The sequence below is a fragment of the Sus scrofa genome, chromosome 13 (genome assembly GCF_054392235.1).
Source record: "Sus scrofa isolate SSC_HxYL_T2T_F1_AM1 chromosome 13, Sscrofa_HxYL_maternal_Yorkshire_Landrace_v2.0, whole genome shotgun sequence".
NCBI classification, from domain to species: Eukaryota; Metazoa; Chordata; class Mammalia; order Artiodactyla; family Suidae; genus Sus; species Sus scrofa.
In genome coordinates, this window is record NC_139395.1 from 47,506,828 (window position 1) to 47,518,670 (window position 11,843).

Consider the following 11,843-nt stretch of genomic DNA (forward strand, 5'->3'; position numbering starts at 1 on the left):
TGGGTTTTTCTTGGCATATGGAAATTCTACCTGAGTGCCCCTACCATGGGGTGGCTGCAAAGGTGGTCTGATACGGGAGCTGGCTGGGGCAGCAGGGTGGTGCCACCACTCCTGAGCCGTACCCTCTGCCCCTGCAGATTCGCGCTGAGGACCGCTTCCTGCGCACAGAGCAGGGCCTGCTGCTTCGCACCCTGCAGCTTGGTGATCGCGGCCTCTACTCCTGTACAGCCACTGAGAACAACTTCAAGCACGTCATCACACGGGTGCAGCTGCATGTACTGGGCCGGGACGCCGTCCATGCTGCCCTCTTCCCGCCGCCAGCTGTGAGCGTCCCACCACCCCCAGGCGCCGGCCTCCCCACGCCCCCTTACCAGGAGCTGGCCCAGCTGCTAGCCCAGCCGGAAGTGGGCCTCATCCACCAGTACTGCCAGGGCTACTGGCGCCATGTGCCCCCCAGCCCCAGGGAGGCCCCAGGGGCACCCAGGCCTCCTGAACCCCAGGACCAGAAAAAGCCCCGAAACCGCCGCCACCACCCGCCGGACACATGAGGCCTGCTGTCTAAGCCCTGCAATGGGCTAGCCTAGCCCTCATCCCTTTTAATATAAAAGATATATATATATATATATATATATAAAAATCTCTATATTCTATATACACCCTGCCCCTGCAAAGACAGTATTTATTGGTGGGTTGTAAATAGCCTGCCTCAGCGGCAGCATCATTCAAAACTTCAACCCACACTGGTCAGAGACGGCAGAAAACAGAGCCCACCTAACGAGGCCCAGCCAGTTGGCCGGACCAGGCCAGGACCACACAGTCCCCGCAGGCTCAGCTGGGAGTCTACCTGCTTGGACAGCCACCACCAGGATCTAGAGGACACAGGGAGGGAGCAAGCTCTGCCTGGATGGGGCATGGACTACACCTTTGCCAGTGTGCGCTGTCAACCTGTGCCATTGGCATATGCGTGGATGCGAGGACTGCTTTGGAGACTGGGGGTGGGGGTGGGGGCTAGATGCACTCAGAGAAGGGAAGAAGGGGCCCGCACAGGATGCTGGCCCCTGCCTGGTTAGGGGCACTCAGTCAAGGCCAGTCCTTTCCTGGGTATTTATTCTCTATTTATTGGGGACAGGAGAAGAAGAGCCCCACCTGGGTGGGGCAGCTCCTCCAGCCCTTCCTTCCCTCCCTGCCTGGCCACTCTACCTCCTCTTTGCTTTTTCTGTGCCACTGTGATGCGGAGGCTGGGAGAATAGCAGAGGGGCCAGGCTCAGGCAGCGCTGAGGGGAGAGGGGGCCATGGTGGAGGCCTGGGGCCTGCAGGGGCTCCCTGGGGCTCTCTTCTGCCCACCACTTCAGATGATGGGTGTAAATAGCTCTGGGGGGGCAGTTTGGTAGGTGGGTGAGGTCTCCTGGCAGCCCTCTGCTGCCCAGGCCTGCCACACCTGCCCTTGGGTTCCATCTTGCTAATAAACACTGGCTCTGGGACTGGACTTTGGCTTTCTCCTTGGCAGAGGAGGGAGGATGGGGGTTCAGCCTGCACCTAGATTCTGTCCCTCCCACACACACCTCCAGGTAGTTTGGCCACCAGTTCCCTCATTCAATTGTTTGATCACTTGTTCACACTGTTTTCTCACTTGCCTTTGTGTCTTGCCAGGCTCTAAGGACTCAGAATTGGTAAGACAAAAACCACAGCCCTGACAGTTCAACTGCCCCTGTCCTGAGAATCCCATCCTTCCTGCCTCTTTCCAGCCAGCTCTCAGCAGAGGGCCCAGCACAAGCAAATGTCCAGAGGTGGGGAAGACCAGAATAGGTGGGAAGCTGCTAGAGAGGACCAAGTAGGCCTGGGGGCCCCGTGCCAAGTTTAATGAGCAAGCCCTGGCAGCGGAATCCAAGAGCTCGGGAGGCTCACGGATCCAGCAGGGCTTAGGGCCATACGTGGCAGGCAAGGGGAGCCAGGTGGGGCTGGGGAGGCCGTGTAATGATCCCATTAAGTAAACCCAATATGTAGAAAACAGGTTTAACAAATCTGGGCTTCTGCACCACCCCACCCCCACTTGACAGTGTGTAAGGGGCTGCAGAGACCCCCCCAGGAACCACTTAAAATGTGGGGGTGGGGGTGGTAGAGGATGAATGGTACCCAAAGGCTGGAAGTGGCACAAATGATGTGTTGTTCCTGGATCAATTCTCCCTCACACAACAGGGTAGATGTTGAAGCCACCAGCTCACAGAGCCAGTATCTGCTTGCCGCATGTTTAGGGACAGTCTTCAGTGCTCAGTATCAGGCTCTGGCACTGTGTCATGGTCTCTTGCATCTGCAAGGGTTGAGTACTAAGCTGGGCCAGGTTTCCAAGGAGTCCAGCCAGGAGGAAGCCATGAGAGCCCAGGGTCTGAGTCTTCTGATGGGAGGTGGCAAATCTCCAGAGGCTGGAGCGTGATACTGCATGCTCAGTTGAACCATTTCCACCCAGTAGCACTGTCCCATCTGAACACCCACACAGATCTCAGACCTCTAAGCTGAGGCACACATGCCCTGAAGATACCCCTAGGCAGGCCCACTAGTACCCAGTAGGGACAGAAGAGGAGCAGAATGGATGAGTCCCACTCCTCAATGCTCTGGGAGCGCCAGACCTGCTCTGGGACAGCCATTCCCTGGAAGAGTCTGGCCACCTCTGCAGGTCAAGTACACGTGTACACATAAGCACAGGCACATGCAAGTGTGCACACACATAGGCAGCCACATGCAGAAATATACATGCACACACTAGCACACATCTACATGTACTTACACATTCATGCACACACATGTCAACTCACACAAGCAGCACAAAGTACACATACACATGTGCACATGAAGAGAAATGCACAAAAGCTCATCTGGCTCAGGCACACACGGTACACAAACAGGTGAGCAGAGACACACAGAGGTACGAACACACAGGTGCATGTGTACACAGTTGTATACACAAAGGTGTCATGTCATCGCTTTGCTTAGTTCCAGTAAAGGATAGACACACACAACCAGTACATGCGGCAGACATGCAAGCCCACTCAAGTCCATTGGAATCAAGGAGGCCTGGAGAGGCCTTGCCCAGGTCAGATTCAGCCCTGGGTATAGGGCAAACACAAGGTCCACCTTGCCCTCTTGACTCCCTGCTAAGGAAGGGACCCTGGTCTGGAGTTACGCAGCCTTTCTCAACCATCTCCTGCTGTGTGACCTTCTCAGCCTCCACTTCCTCATAAGTAAAAGGGGGCTGATGATGTATGCAGCCATCAGCACAATCTAGGTAAGAAGCAGTGCTGAGCCCAGTGCTGGGCAAAAGGCAGGTGCCCCATGCATGCCTCTCCTACTCCCTCTGGCAGCCCCATCCCCCATGGCCCCCATCCCCAGGACTTGAGGCCCTATCCTCCCCTTTCTGAGCCTGGATCCTCTGGAACATGTCTCCCTGCTCTGGAGCAGGGGCTGAACTATCTCCAGGGTCTCTCCCAGAGGGTTTGGGGAATGATGTAGAGGGGGTGCAGAGTCAGCAGTTGAGGGATTGGGGCCATGCCAGCCTGATTAGGATGGCTGGGGGCTGAGCTGGATTCACCTGTCCTTGTCTCTGATTGGCTCTTTGGTACCAACAACCCACAAATCCTACTAAACAGCCCCACCAGGGCCTGCACTTGTCTCTGGACAGTTGATTGCCACTTCTGGGGCCAGAAGGGTGTCTGTGGAGGCCAGACCCTGGCTTGGGCCTGGCTCTGGGGATCCCTTCCATCCAGAAGAACCAGCTGACTACTCTGTTCCTTCACCTCCTGCCGGGGCCATGGGGGCTGGGGCCAGTGCTGAAGAGAAGCACTCAAGGGAACTGGAAAAGAAGCTGAAAGAAGATGCTGAGAAGGATGCTCGAACTGTGAAACTGCTGCTTTTGGGTAAGGGTTTGGGCCGAGCTGAGGCCACTGCCGCTAGAAGCCTGGGAGCAGGCAGGTGGCCCTTCTATGAAGCAGGAGTGACTAAGGAAACAGAATGCACCTACAACCTGATAGGGAACAGAGTGGGAGCCCTGGCCAGGCAAGACCAGGCCTGACAAGTGATACCTTGGCTCCCTAAAGCTGGGTTCCTACAGAACTCCTCTCCAGAGGGCCCAGCCTCAGGCAACTCCCTCTCCCTCCACACTTTTGTAGATATGTGTGTACGAGACCCACTTTTGTCCTTGTTGGGCTCCCTTAAACTCCAGCCTTTGGCTTGATGGGTCTGCTGGGCAGGGCTTAGAAACCATGGGCCTCCTTGGGAACCTGTAATAGAGCTGCTCCCTTGGGAAAGAGAGGGTAACAGTCACCTGAGAGTTGGCAGCCTCTAGGACCACCCAGACCCACAGACAATGGCTCTCTGTATTCAAAGCTTTATTGTTGGCAGACCTGCAGAACAGCTAAATGGGGTTAAAGGGGGTACTAAGGCCCAGCAGGGAATAGATAAGGCCATGTCCATGTCCACGGTCCCATGGGTAATGAGGGGAGATGGGATAATCCAGTACCTCGAGGCCAATTCCTCCCCACAGGGTAAGAGGGAGCTGATTTGAGAGTGCAGTATGGTCTCTACCGGCTCTCCAGGGTCAAGTCAGACAGCTGGATGTGGGCAGAGGGACCAAGCCAAAGTACCCCAGGGAAGACAGGCTAAGCCAGAAATCCCATTAACTGTGCCCAACGCCTATAGGAGAGCAGGCTCAGAGGGGCTGTCAGCTCTGTCCTTTAACCCAGCCAAAGGCCCTAATTCCCTCTGAGCCTCTTGGAGACACTCCCTTCCACCCCAGGTGAAAAGCGGGGTTGACCCGGCTCAAATAATCCCATGCATGCACTACCAAAATTTCCCACCAGGTGGCGTTCCAGGTTTCTTTATTTTGGCTTCACAATTATAAAGACTGCGTTTACCGTTTACCGGGTCTCAGAGGATCCCCAGCACAGTTGAGGTCGATTTCCCCACCTCAGCCCTCTTCTGTCACTACTGACATTTGCGTTTTGCTGTCAGGGCATCAGGACCTTACTCTGGGAGGTGAGGGGAAAATAGGTGGGACCAGGATTTGGGACAGTGTCCTGGGCTCCCCAGCCATTTTCTGGGCATCGGTTTTTGGTTTTTGGTTTTTGGTTTTGTTTTGTTTGTTTGTTTGTTTTTATGGGCGAGAATTAGAGGGGGCGGTGTGGTCAGCGCGGCTCTGAGGCAGGGTTTCCATTCCAGGTGCTGGTGAGTCCGGGAAGAGCACCATTGTCAAGCAGATGAAGTGAGTGCCCCTGCCCTATCCCAAGGCCCCTGCGGGTGGGCACACGCAGGAGGTCTGTCCTTCCCAACTTACCCGGCTCTCCACGGCCGCAGGATTATCCACCAGGACGGGTACTCGCTGGAAGAGTGCCTCGAGTTCATTGCCATCATCTATGGCAACACACTACAGTCCATCCTGGCCATCGTTCGTGCCATGACCACGCTCAACATCCAGTATGGAGATTCTGCGCGCCAGGTGTGCCAAGAGGGTGGTTGAAAAGGGCCTCTGAGGACTCGAGGCGCGAGGCTGGGCCCAAGTCCATGTCTCCACCAACCACTCCCCCTGCCCTCAGGACGACGCCCGGAAACTGATGCACATGGCAGACACAATCGAGGAGGGCACTATGCCCAAGGAGATGTCAGATATCATCCAGCGGCTGTGGAAGGACTCGGGTATCCAGGCCTGTTTCGAGCGCGCTTCAGAGTACCAGCTCAACGACTCAGCCGGCTAGTGAGAGCGCAGGCGGGGTGAGGGGAGGGGGGCGTGGGCGGGGCCCTGCCTTGCCCCTTCTCCCCATCCTATCCGCACCCCGGTCTCCCGCAGCTACCTTTCGGACCTGGAGCGCCTGGTAACCCCTGGCTACGTGCCCACTGAACAGGACGTGCTACGCTCACGTGTCAAGACCACGGGTATCATTGAGACGCAGTTTTCCTTCAAGGACCTCAACTTCCGGTACGGCCCGCACCCTCGCTCTAGCTCTGGGGGTCTGCCCCCAGGTTCACCGCCGGAGGCCCGTCCGGTCCCAGAGGCCACATCCCTACTAGAGACCCTGCCTCTTCTCCGACACATTCCCGCCCCCGCAGAAAGGCCTGGCCCCTGCCGATGCCAGTCCCAACTGAGCCTCCCAGCCAGCATTAGAAAGTGAGGGGATGAGTGTGGGCGCATCCAGAGGGCTCGATGCTCGGGTTCAGGTCCTTACGGCCCCGCAGGATGTTTGATGTGGGCGGGCAGCGCTCCGAGCGCAAGAAGTGGATCCACTGCTTCGAAGGTGTGACGTGCATCATTTTCATCGCGGCGCTAAGCGCCTACGACATGGTGCTGGTGGAGGACGACGAAGTGGTGAGTGCCCAGCAGGGCCTGAGCGTTAGAACCGGGAGGAGGAGTGTAGAGACGGCGCTGCGGGCGCGGAGAACGTCTGAGAGGGGACATTCGCCCCACTCAGAGGGGGCGAAAGGGGAGGCGGTCTTGGAGCTGTCTGTCGGGAAGAGGGAACCCCGGAGCCCAGGGATCAAGGCTCGGCCCGCGGGCCGCAACCAGGCGGGGCCAGCGGCCGCTGTCTCCCCGGTGCCCGACAGCCTCTGCCCTCTTCAGAACCGCATGCACGAGAGCTTGCACCTATTCAACAGCATCTGCAACCACCGCTACTTTGCCACCACGTCCATCGTGCTCTTCCTCAACAAGAAGGACGTTTTCTCGGAGAAGATAAAAAAGGCTCACCTCAGCATCTGCTTTCCGGACTACAATGGTGAGACCCTCGATCCGCCGCCAGGCGGCGCCCGGAACCCATGATCTCGGCCTGCGCTAGGAAGGATTCGGGACACGGAATGAGAGCCCCCTTCCCCACCAGGGCCTAACACTTATGAGGACGCGGGCAACTACATCAAGGTGCAGTTCCTCGAGCTCAACATGCGACGCGACGTGAAGGAGATCTATTCCCACATGACGTGCGCCACCGACACACAGAACGTCAAATTTGTCTTCGACGCTGTCACTGACATCATCATCAAGGAGAACCTCAAAGACTGCGGCCTCTTCTGAGGTGGCTTCTCACTGGCCAGGATGATTCCCTGCCGTGCCCCTTAGTCCCCTTAGTCTCAATACCCCAAGCCCTATTCCCAGCTCCCCACCCTAGCTCTCTAGATCCACTCCAATTCCTGGCATCTGGCCCCCAACTTGCAGACCTTCCCGCTTCCAGGCCCCACCCTGGCTCCTCAGGCTTCACACCCCCGCCCCCACCACAGGCCCCTCTTCTGACTCTCAAGCCCCAGCCACTCAATCTCTTTTGACCCTGCCCAAGCCCCCAGGTGTCACCCCTTCCAAGCCCACCTCCACTTGTCTCTCAGCCCAAACCCAATTATTTTGGTTCTTAGGAATGTTGATTCTGTTCCTTTTTCTCTTCACAGGTGTCTGAGCTCATGCACCCTTGAGATCCTGTAGCCCTAGCTGCCTTGTAGCCCTGATCCACAGGACCCTATCAGAACCCAGGATTACTGGGCCCCAGGCTGTGGCCCCACCAGCCACAGATCTAAAGCCCTGAGCCCTGCTGGCCTGAGGCCCTAACCCTCCCTCATGGCTCCCAGGATTCCCATGTCTCTCAAAGCACAATGCCCCCAACCCAGCACTGCCCTTCACGGCCTGGCTACTCTGGCCTCCAGGACCCACCACAGCCAGCCCCAGCTAGGAGCAAGCAGGACCTGGGGCAGCTAGAGCTCATGGTGACTCAGCAGTACCCCAGTGACCAATCTCCTGCTGTGCTTCTGCCGCAGGAGGCCCGTGACTCACCTGGTGGGTCTAGGTTCAGCAAACAGCCCTCCCTCCTAGAGCCTCATGAAGGGCAGGGGGGCAGGCAGAGAGCCCTCCTCCAAGCAGGTCTGCTGCTTACCATCAGCCCATTCTAGCCTTTCCACCTCCATGTGACCAGTCTGACACCCATCTACCCAGTGACCAGTGACTGGCCCGCCCAGCAGCTTCAGGGATCCAAAGTCCAAGCCAGTGCTGGCCTGTGCCGCCCATACATAGATGATTAGTGAGTAGGGGCAAGTCTGGGACCTCCTGGGTGCCAGGAAAAGACTCAAGCTGGACCCTTCCCCACATACCCTATTCCCTTCCCCCATAGGCTCTGCTGCCTCCGTCCTTGGACACTGGATTCATGTCCTACCTCACCCACCCACCCACAGTACTCCAGGCCAGCCAGTCTGTTGAGGGAGGGTACTGTTGACACCAGCTATGGCCAATGGTCAAACTGTCCAGAGGGGTGGCTGGGAGCAGAGTCCGGCTCTCATCGATCAGCTCCGGCAAAGGATTTGGGACAGGGAGGAGGTCCAGGTTGTGCTCAGAGGGGTCTGCCTCAGGTGGGGTCACGAGCAAACCCACGTGACCCTCTTGTCCCTGCCACCCGCTTCTTATCCTTCCCTGGTAGGAAAAACTGAAGGCCATGTCCAAACCATCGGGAACAAAGGCCCATGTCCCCCCACCCCTGATCCCTACTTCCTCATCAAATGCCACATCCTTGCTGATGCCTGAGGGCCGGGGCCTGTGCTGCAGTCGAAGGCAAGGAATTTCCTTCTAGCAAGGCCAGGGCATAATTTGCACTCCCATCAGCTAGATGCACAGACTCAGCAATAAACCTTTGCATCAGGCCCCAGTTGTCTTTTCTTGGGGGGAAGGGGAGAGAACGTTAATTATCACAAGTCATGGGCATTTATTAAGTCCCTGGTGCTGGTCTGGACATGAATAGGATGATGGTCCCTTCTGGGGAGATGACCTGACACAGCAGGGGGCACTCTTGGGGGCATGGGCTCCATCCATGCCTCTAGAAAGAAGCCATGGGAAATATTCACAGGGACAGTCTTGGATCAAGAGAGGGTTGTGAGGAGGAAGCTCATTCTGGCAGGGACAGTCAGATGTATAAGGCCCAGGAATGTGGGCTGGTGGGCCACAGGAGTTCAGTGCAGCAGGAGCAGAGAAAAAGATGGAGTGGGGAGGCAATGGGCTGGTGCCAGAGCCTGAGGGCCCGTGCTTCCTCCGGAAGATGATGGGTCCAGGAAACCCTTGAAGCTAGGACATAATTGCAGGGCTGGGATTAGGGTGAGGCAAATGAGGCACTGGCGTGAGGTGCAAAATGTAAGTTAGTGCCAAAAATTCAGTAATCAAGATAAATATTAATGCAATACTTTCAAAAATCAAAATTACTGCCAAAAAAAAAAAACCCATGATAAACAGAACATCAAATCTTTAAATAAAGACAAGATCCTAGTGCACCCTACAGAGCCATATTGGCCACTGAAGCAATAGGGAAAATGTCCACATTCCTATGTATGTATTTTATGTGTTTTGTTTGTTTGTTGTCTTTTTGTCTTTTTAGGGCCACACCTGTGTCATATGAAGGTTCCTAGGCTAGGGATCTAACCGGAGCTGTAGCCACCTGCCTACGCCACAGCCACAGCAATACCAGATCCTGGCCTCGTCTTTGACCTACACCACAGCTCACGGCAATGCCGGATCCTTAACCCACTGATCTGATTGAGGCCAGGGATCGAAACTGCAACCTCATGGTTCCTAGTCAGATTTATTTCCGCTGCGCCACAACGGGAACTCCTATTTTATGTGTTTTAAAAGTTTAATTTTTCTTCACAGAACATTAAAGTAGTTGAAAAAACATCAAACAAATTGAAAGTTTGTATATTCAAACTCACAGTGGGAATTCCCTGCTACGATGCAATGGGTTCGGAGGCATCTCAGGGGCACTGAGTTACAGTCTTTTTTGTTTTTTTTGTTTTTGTCTTTTTGCCTTTTCTAGGGCCACACCCGAGGCATATGGAGGTTCCTGGGCTAGGCGTCTAATCGGAGCTGTAGCTGCCGGCCTACACCACAGCCACAGCCACGCCAAATCTGAGCGGCATCTGCGACCTACACCACAGCTCACAGCAATGCCGGATCCTTAACCTACTGAGCAAGGCCAGGGATCAAACCCACAACCTCATGGTTCCAGTCGGATTCGTTAACCACTGAGCCATGACGGGAACTCTCCTGAGTTGCAGTTTTGATCCCTGGCCCCGCACAGCCACAGTGGGTTAAGGATCTGGCACTCCTTCAGCTGTGGTATAGGTCACAACTGTGACTCAGATCTGATCCCTGGCCCGGGAACTCCATATGTAGTGGGGCAACCAAAAAAAAAAAAAAAATTAAATTAAAAATGTTAAAAAACTCACGTTACTTGAAGCTTAAATATTTTATTTATATCTAAAACAATTTGTACTTTTATTTTCTTGGCTTTAGTGGACATAAAATCATCAATGATATTTTCCAAATCTGTTTTTGGGACATACAATCTTTAAAATTTTTCATCAAATCACATATATAGGGACACACATCTCTCCTGGGGGCCAGGCATAGGGGAAGACAAAGTGAGGCTGGGGGGATTCATGAGGAAGAGACATGTCATTGCCCCATGGGGATCAGTGACAAGGGTCTGGATCTGCAAGGAATGGGACTCAGTGACAAGGGTCTGAATTTCTGCAGTGACCAAGTGCATGGGATGCCTCCACCAAGCTGGGGCTGCAGAGCATTGCTGAGGGAACTGAGTTTTCTGGAACTGTGGCCACCTGGGGGAGAGGCCCAGGAGGCAGATACCTGGGGTAGGGCAGAAGGCAGCATGTGGGCAGTATCCCTTGTGTCGAGGTGGAAGTGGCCCTGTGAGCCTGAGCAGGGCTAGAAGGGGAGAGTAAAGGTGCCCAGCCTTAGCACAGGGTGGAGGGAGAGACACTGGATGGGTTAGGGAGCCCAGGAGACATGTGAGCAGCCACACTGGTGCTGCTCAGAGGCCTAAGAGGAGGAAGATGTGGCTGGGACCTCCACTGGGTGGTCTTGGTCCAGATGAGCTGGGGCTGCTCAACCCTGCCGAGGATCCTCTGCCTGAATAATTTACTGGAGTGAGGTGGTGAGTGGGATTTTATGGTCGTGAGGGGCAAGGCAAAAAACAGGCTTTGAGGAGCTGGAGGTGGCAGGTAACGGAGGAAGCTGTTGGCAGAGGTGGGCTGATGGGGTCTTCCATACAGCCACCTTGTCTTGGAAGGAAGGTAATGAGCTCCCCAGCCTTCCTAGGCAAGGAATAGAGAGGAGGCCAAACACCATGCAGGAGCTGGAACCTATGCTCCAGGAAGTCTGACTCCAGGGATTTACGACCAGTATTCTTGGCTCCCATGGACTGGGTTCACTGCCTGGCCTCAAGCTGCCCTGTCCATGGCCAGTTTCCCAGCCTGAAGCCTCCTCGGCACCACTCACCACACTGGTGTAATTATACCCTAAAGAGCAGGATCAATGGTTGCCCGATGCCTGATTCACAGTCCAGGGCAGAAGATCAGAGAGAGCTGGCCCAGAGTTGGCACAGTGGCCACACCCTCATCCTGTAGGCAGGGGGCATTTACTGTGGGTACCTCCAGCCACCGCCATCCCTGCCTGACTTCAAACTCAAGGTGCCCCTGAGGGCCTTCACAGCCTTCAACTCTGGCTCTGACAGGACAAACCTGGCCCGGCCACTGACCAGAGATTAGACTGGCCTGGCGGATGGTTAATGCCACTGACGTCAGGGCCTGGTTGGGTGGCCGCTGGGGCCTTGAGCCCTCCCCACAGGCAATAGCATGGCCCACGTGACCTGGACTCATTAAGCCGCTTCAGTGACCAGAGAAGCTGGGGGCCAGATCTCAGCGCAAAGAGGAGGGCCCTCCAGGTCTGTGGGAGCAGGCTTCAGCCAGGAGGTCAGCAGTTCTGGGGACCTGGGCCAGGGGAGACCTAGAAGGCAGGGTTTGCCTATGGGTCCCCTCTCTATTTCCAT

At 55.6% G+C, this 11,843-nt stretch overlaps 2 protein-coding genes and 1 long non-coding RNA gene across 12 annotated transcripts in view; 2 read left to right on the top strand and 1 right to left on the bottom strand.

Annotated features, from left to right (window-relative positions):
• Positions 1-1,486, top strand: part of SEMA3F (semaphorin 3F) — a 29,815-nt gene extending 28,329 nt beyond the window's left edge. For 2 of the 5 annotated variants that reach the window (XM_001925143.8, XM_013981730.3), the window contains one exon: positions 138-1,486. In XM_001925143.8, coding sequence (XP_001925178.2) covers positions 138-548 — 411 coding nt within the window. In that variant the 3' untranslated portion in view covers positions 549-1,486. The remainder of the gene's footprint in view (positions 1-137) is intronic. The other 3 variants (XR_014824969.1, XR_014824968.1, XM_013981731.3) reach the window with 3 other exon arrangements.
• A 318-nt stretch (positions 1,487-1,804) lies between these two features.
• On the top strand, positions 1,805-8,649 carry GNAT1 (G protein subunit alpha transducin 1). Of its 6 annotated transcripts, none has more exons than XR_014824970.1 (9): positions 1,805-3,908; positions 5,209-5,251; positions 5,344-5,485; positions 5,583-5,740; positions 5,834-5,962; positions 6,220-6,349; positions 6,586-6,755; positions 6,858-7,049; positions 7,414-8,649. XR_014824970.1 is itself a non-coding variant. In XM_021068805.2 (9 exons), exons 1-8 carry the CDS (start codon positions 3,803-3,805, stop codon positions 7,046-7,048), a joined length of 1,053 nt encoding a protein of 350 aa, XP_020924464.1. In that variant the 5' UTR covers positions 1,805-3,802; the 3' UTR covers position 7,049; positions 7,414-8,649. The 6 variants fall into 6 exon arrangements, 4 of the variants coding, with proteins under 4 accessions (XP_020924464.1, XP_084847772.1, XP_020924462.1 ...); XR_014824971.1 differs by having other exon boundaries at positions 6,637-6,755; XM_021068805.2 differs by having other exon boundaries at positions 6,602-6,755.
• LOC110256232 (uncharacterized) lies at positions 4,852-7,918 on the bottom strand. Its single transcript, XR_014824972.1, has 3 exons — positions 7,793-7,918; positions 6,728-6,811; positions 4,852-6,328 (listed from the first exon to the last, which is right to left on the bottom strand). It is a non-coding gene; the product is annotated as an uncharacterized LOC110256232 (long non-coding RNA).
• Positions 8,650-11,843: the final 3,194 nt, after the last annotated feature.

Coding starts and splice junctions, on each gene's coding strand:
- GNAT1 (XM_021068802.2), top strand. CDS start 3,803: ATGGGGGCTGGGGCCAGTGCTGAAGAGAAGCACTCAAGGGAACTGGAA. Junction 3,909..5,208: donor TGTGAAACTGCTGCTTTTGG/GTAAGGGTTTGG, acceptor TTTCCATTCCAG/GTGCTGGTGAGTCCGGGAAG. Junction 5,252..5,343: donor ACCATTGTCAAGCAGATGAA/GTGAGTGCCCCT, acceptor CCACGGCCGCAG/GATTATCCACCAGGACGGGT.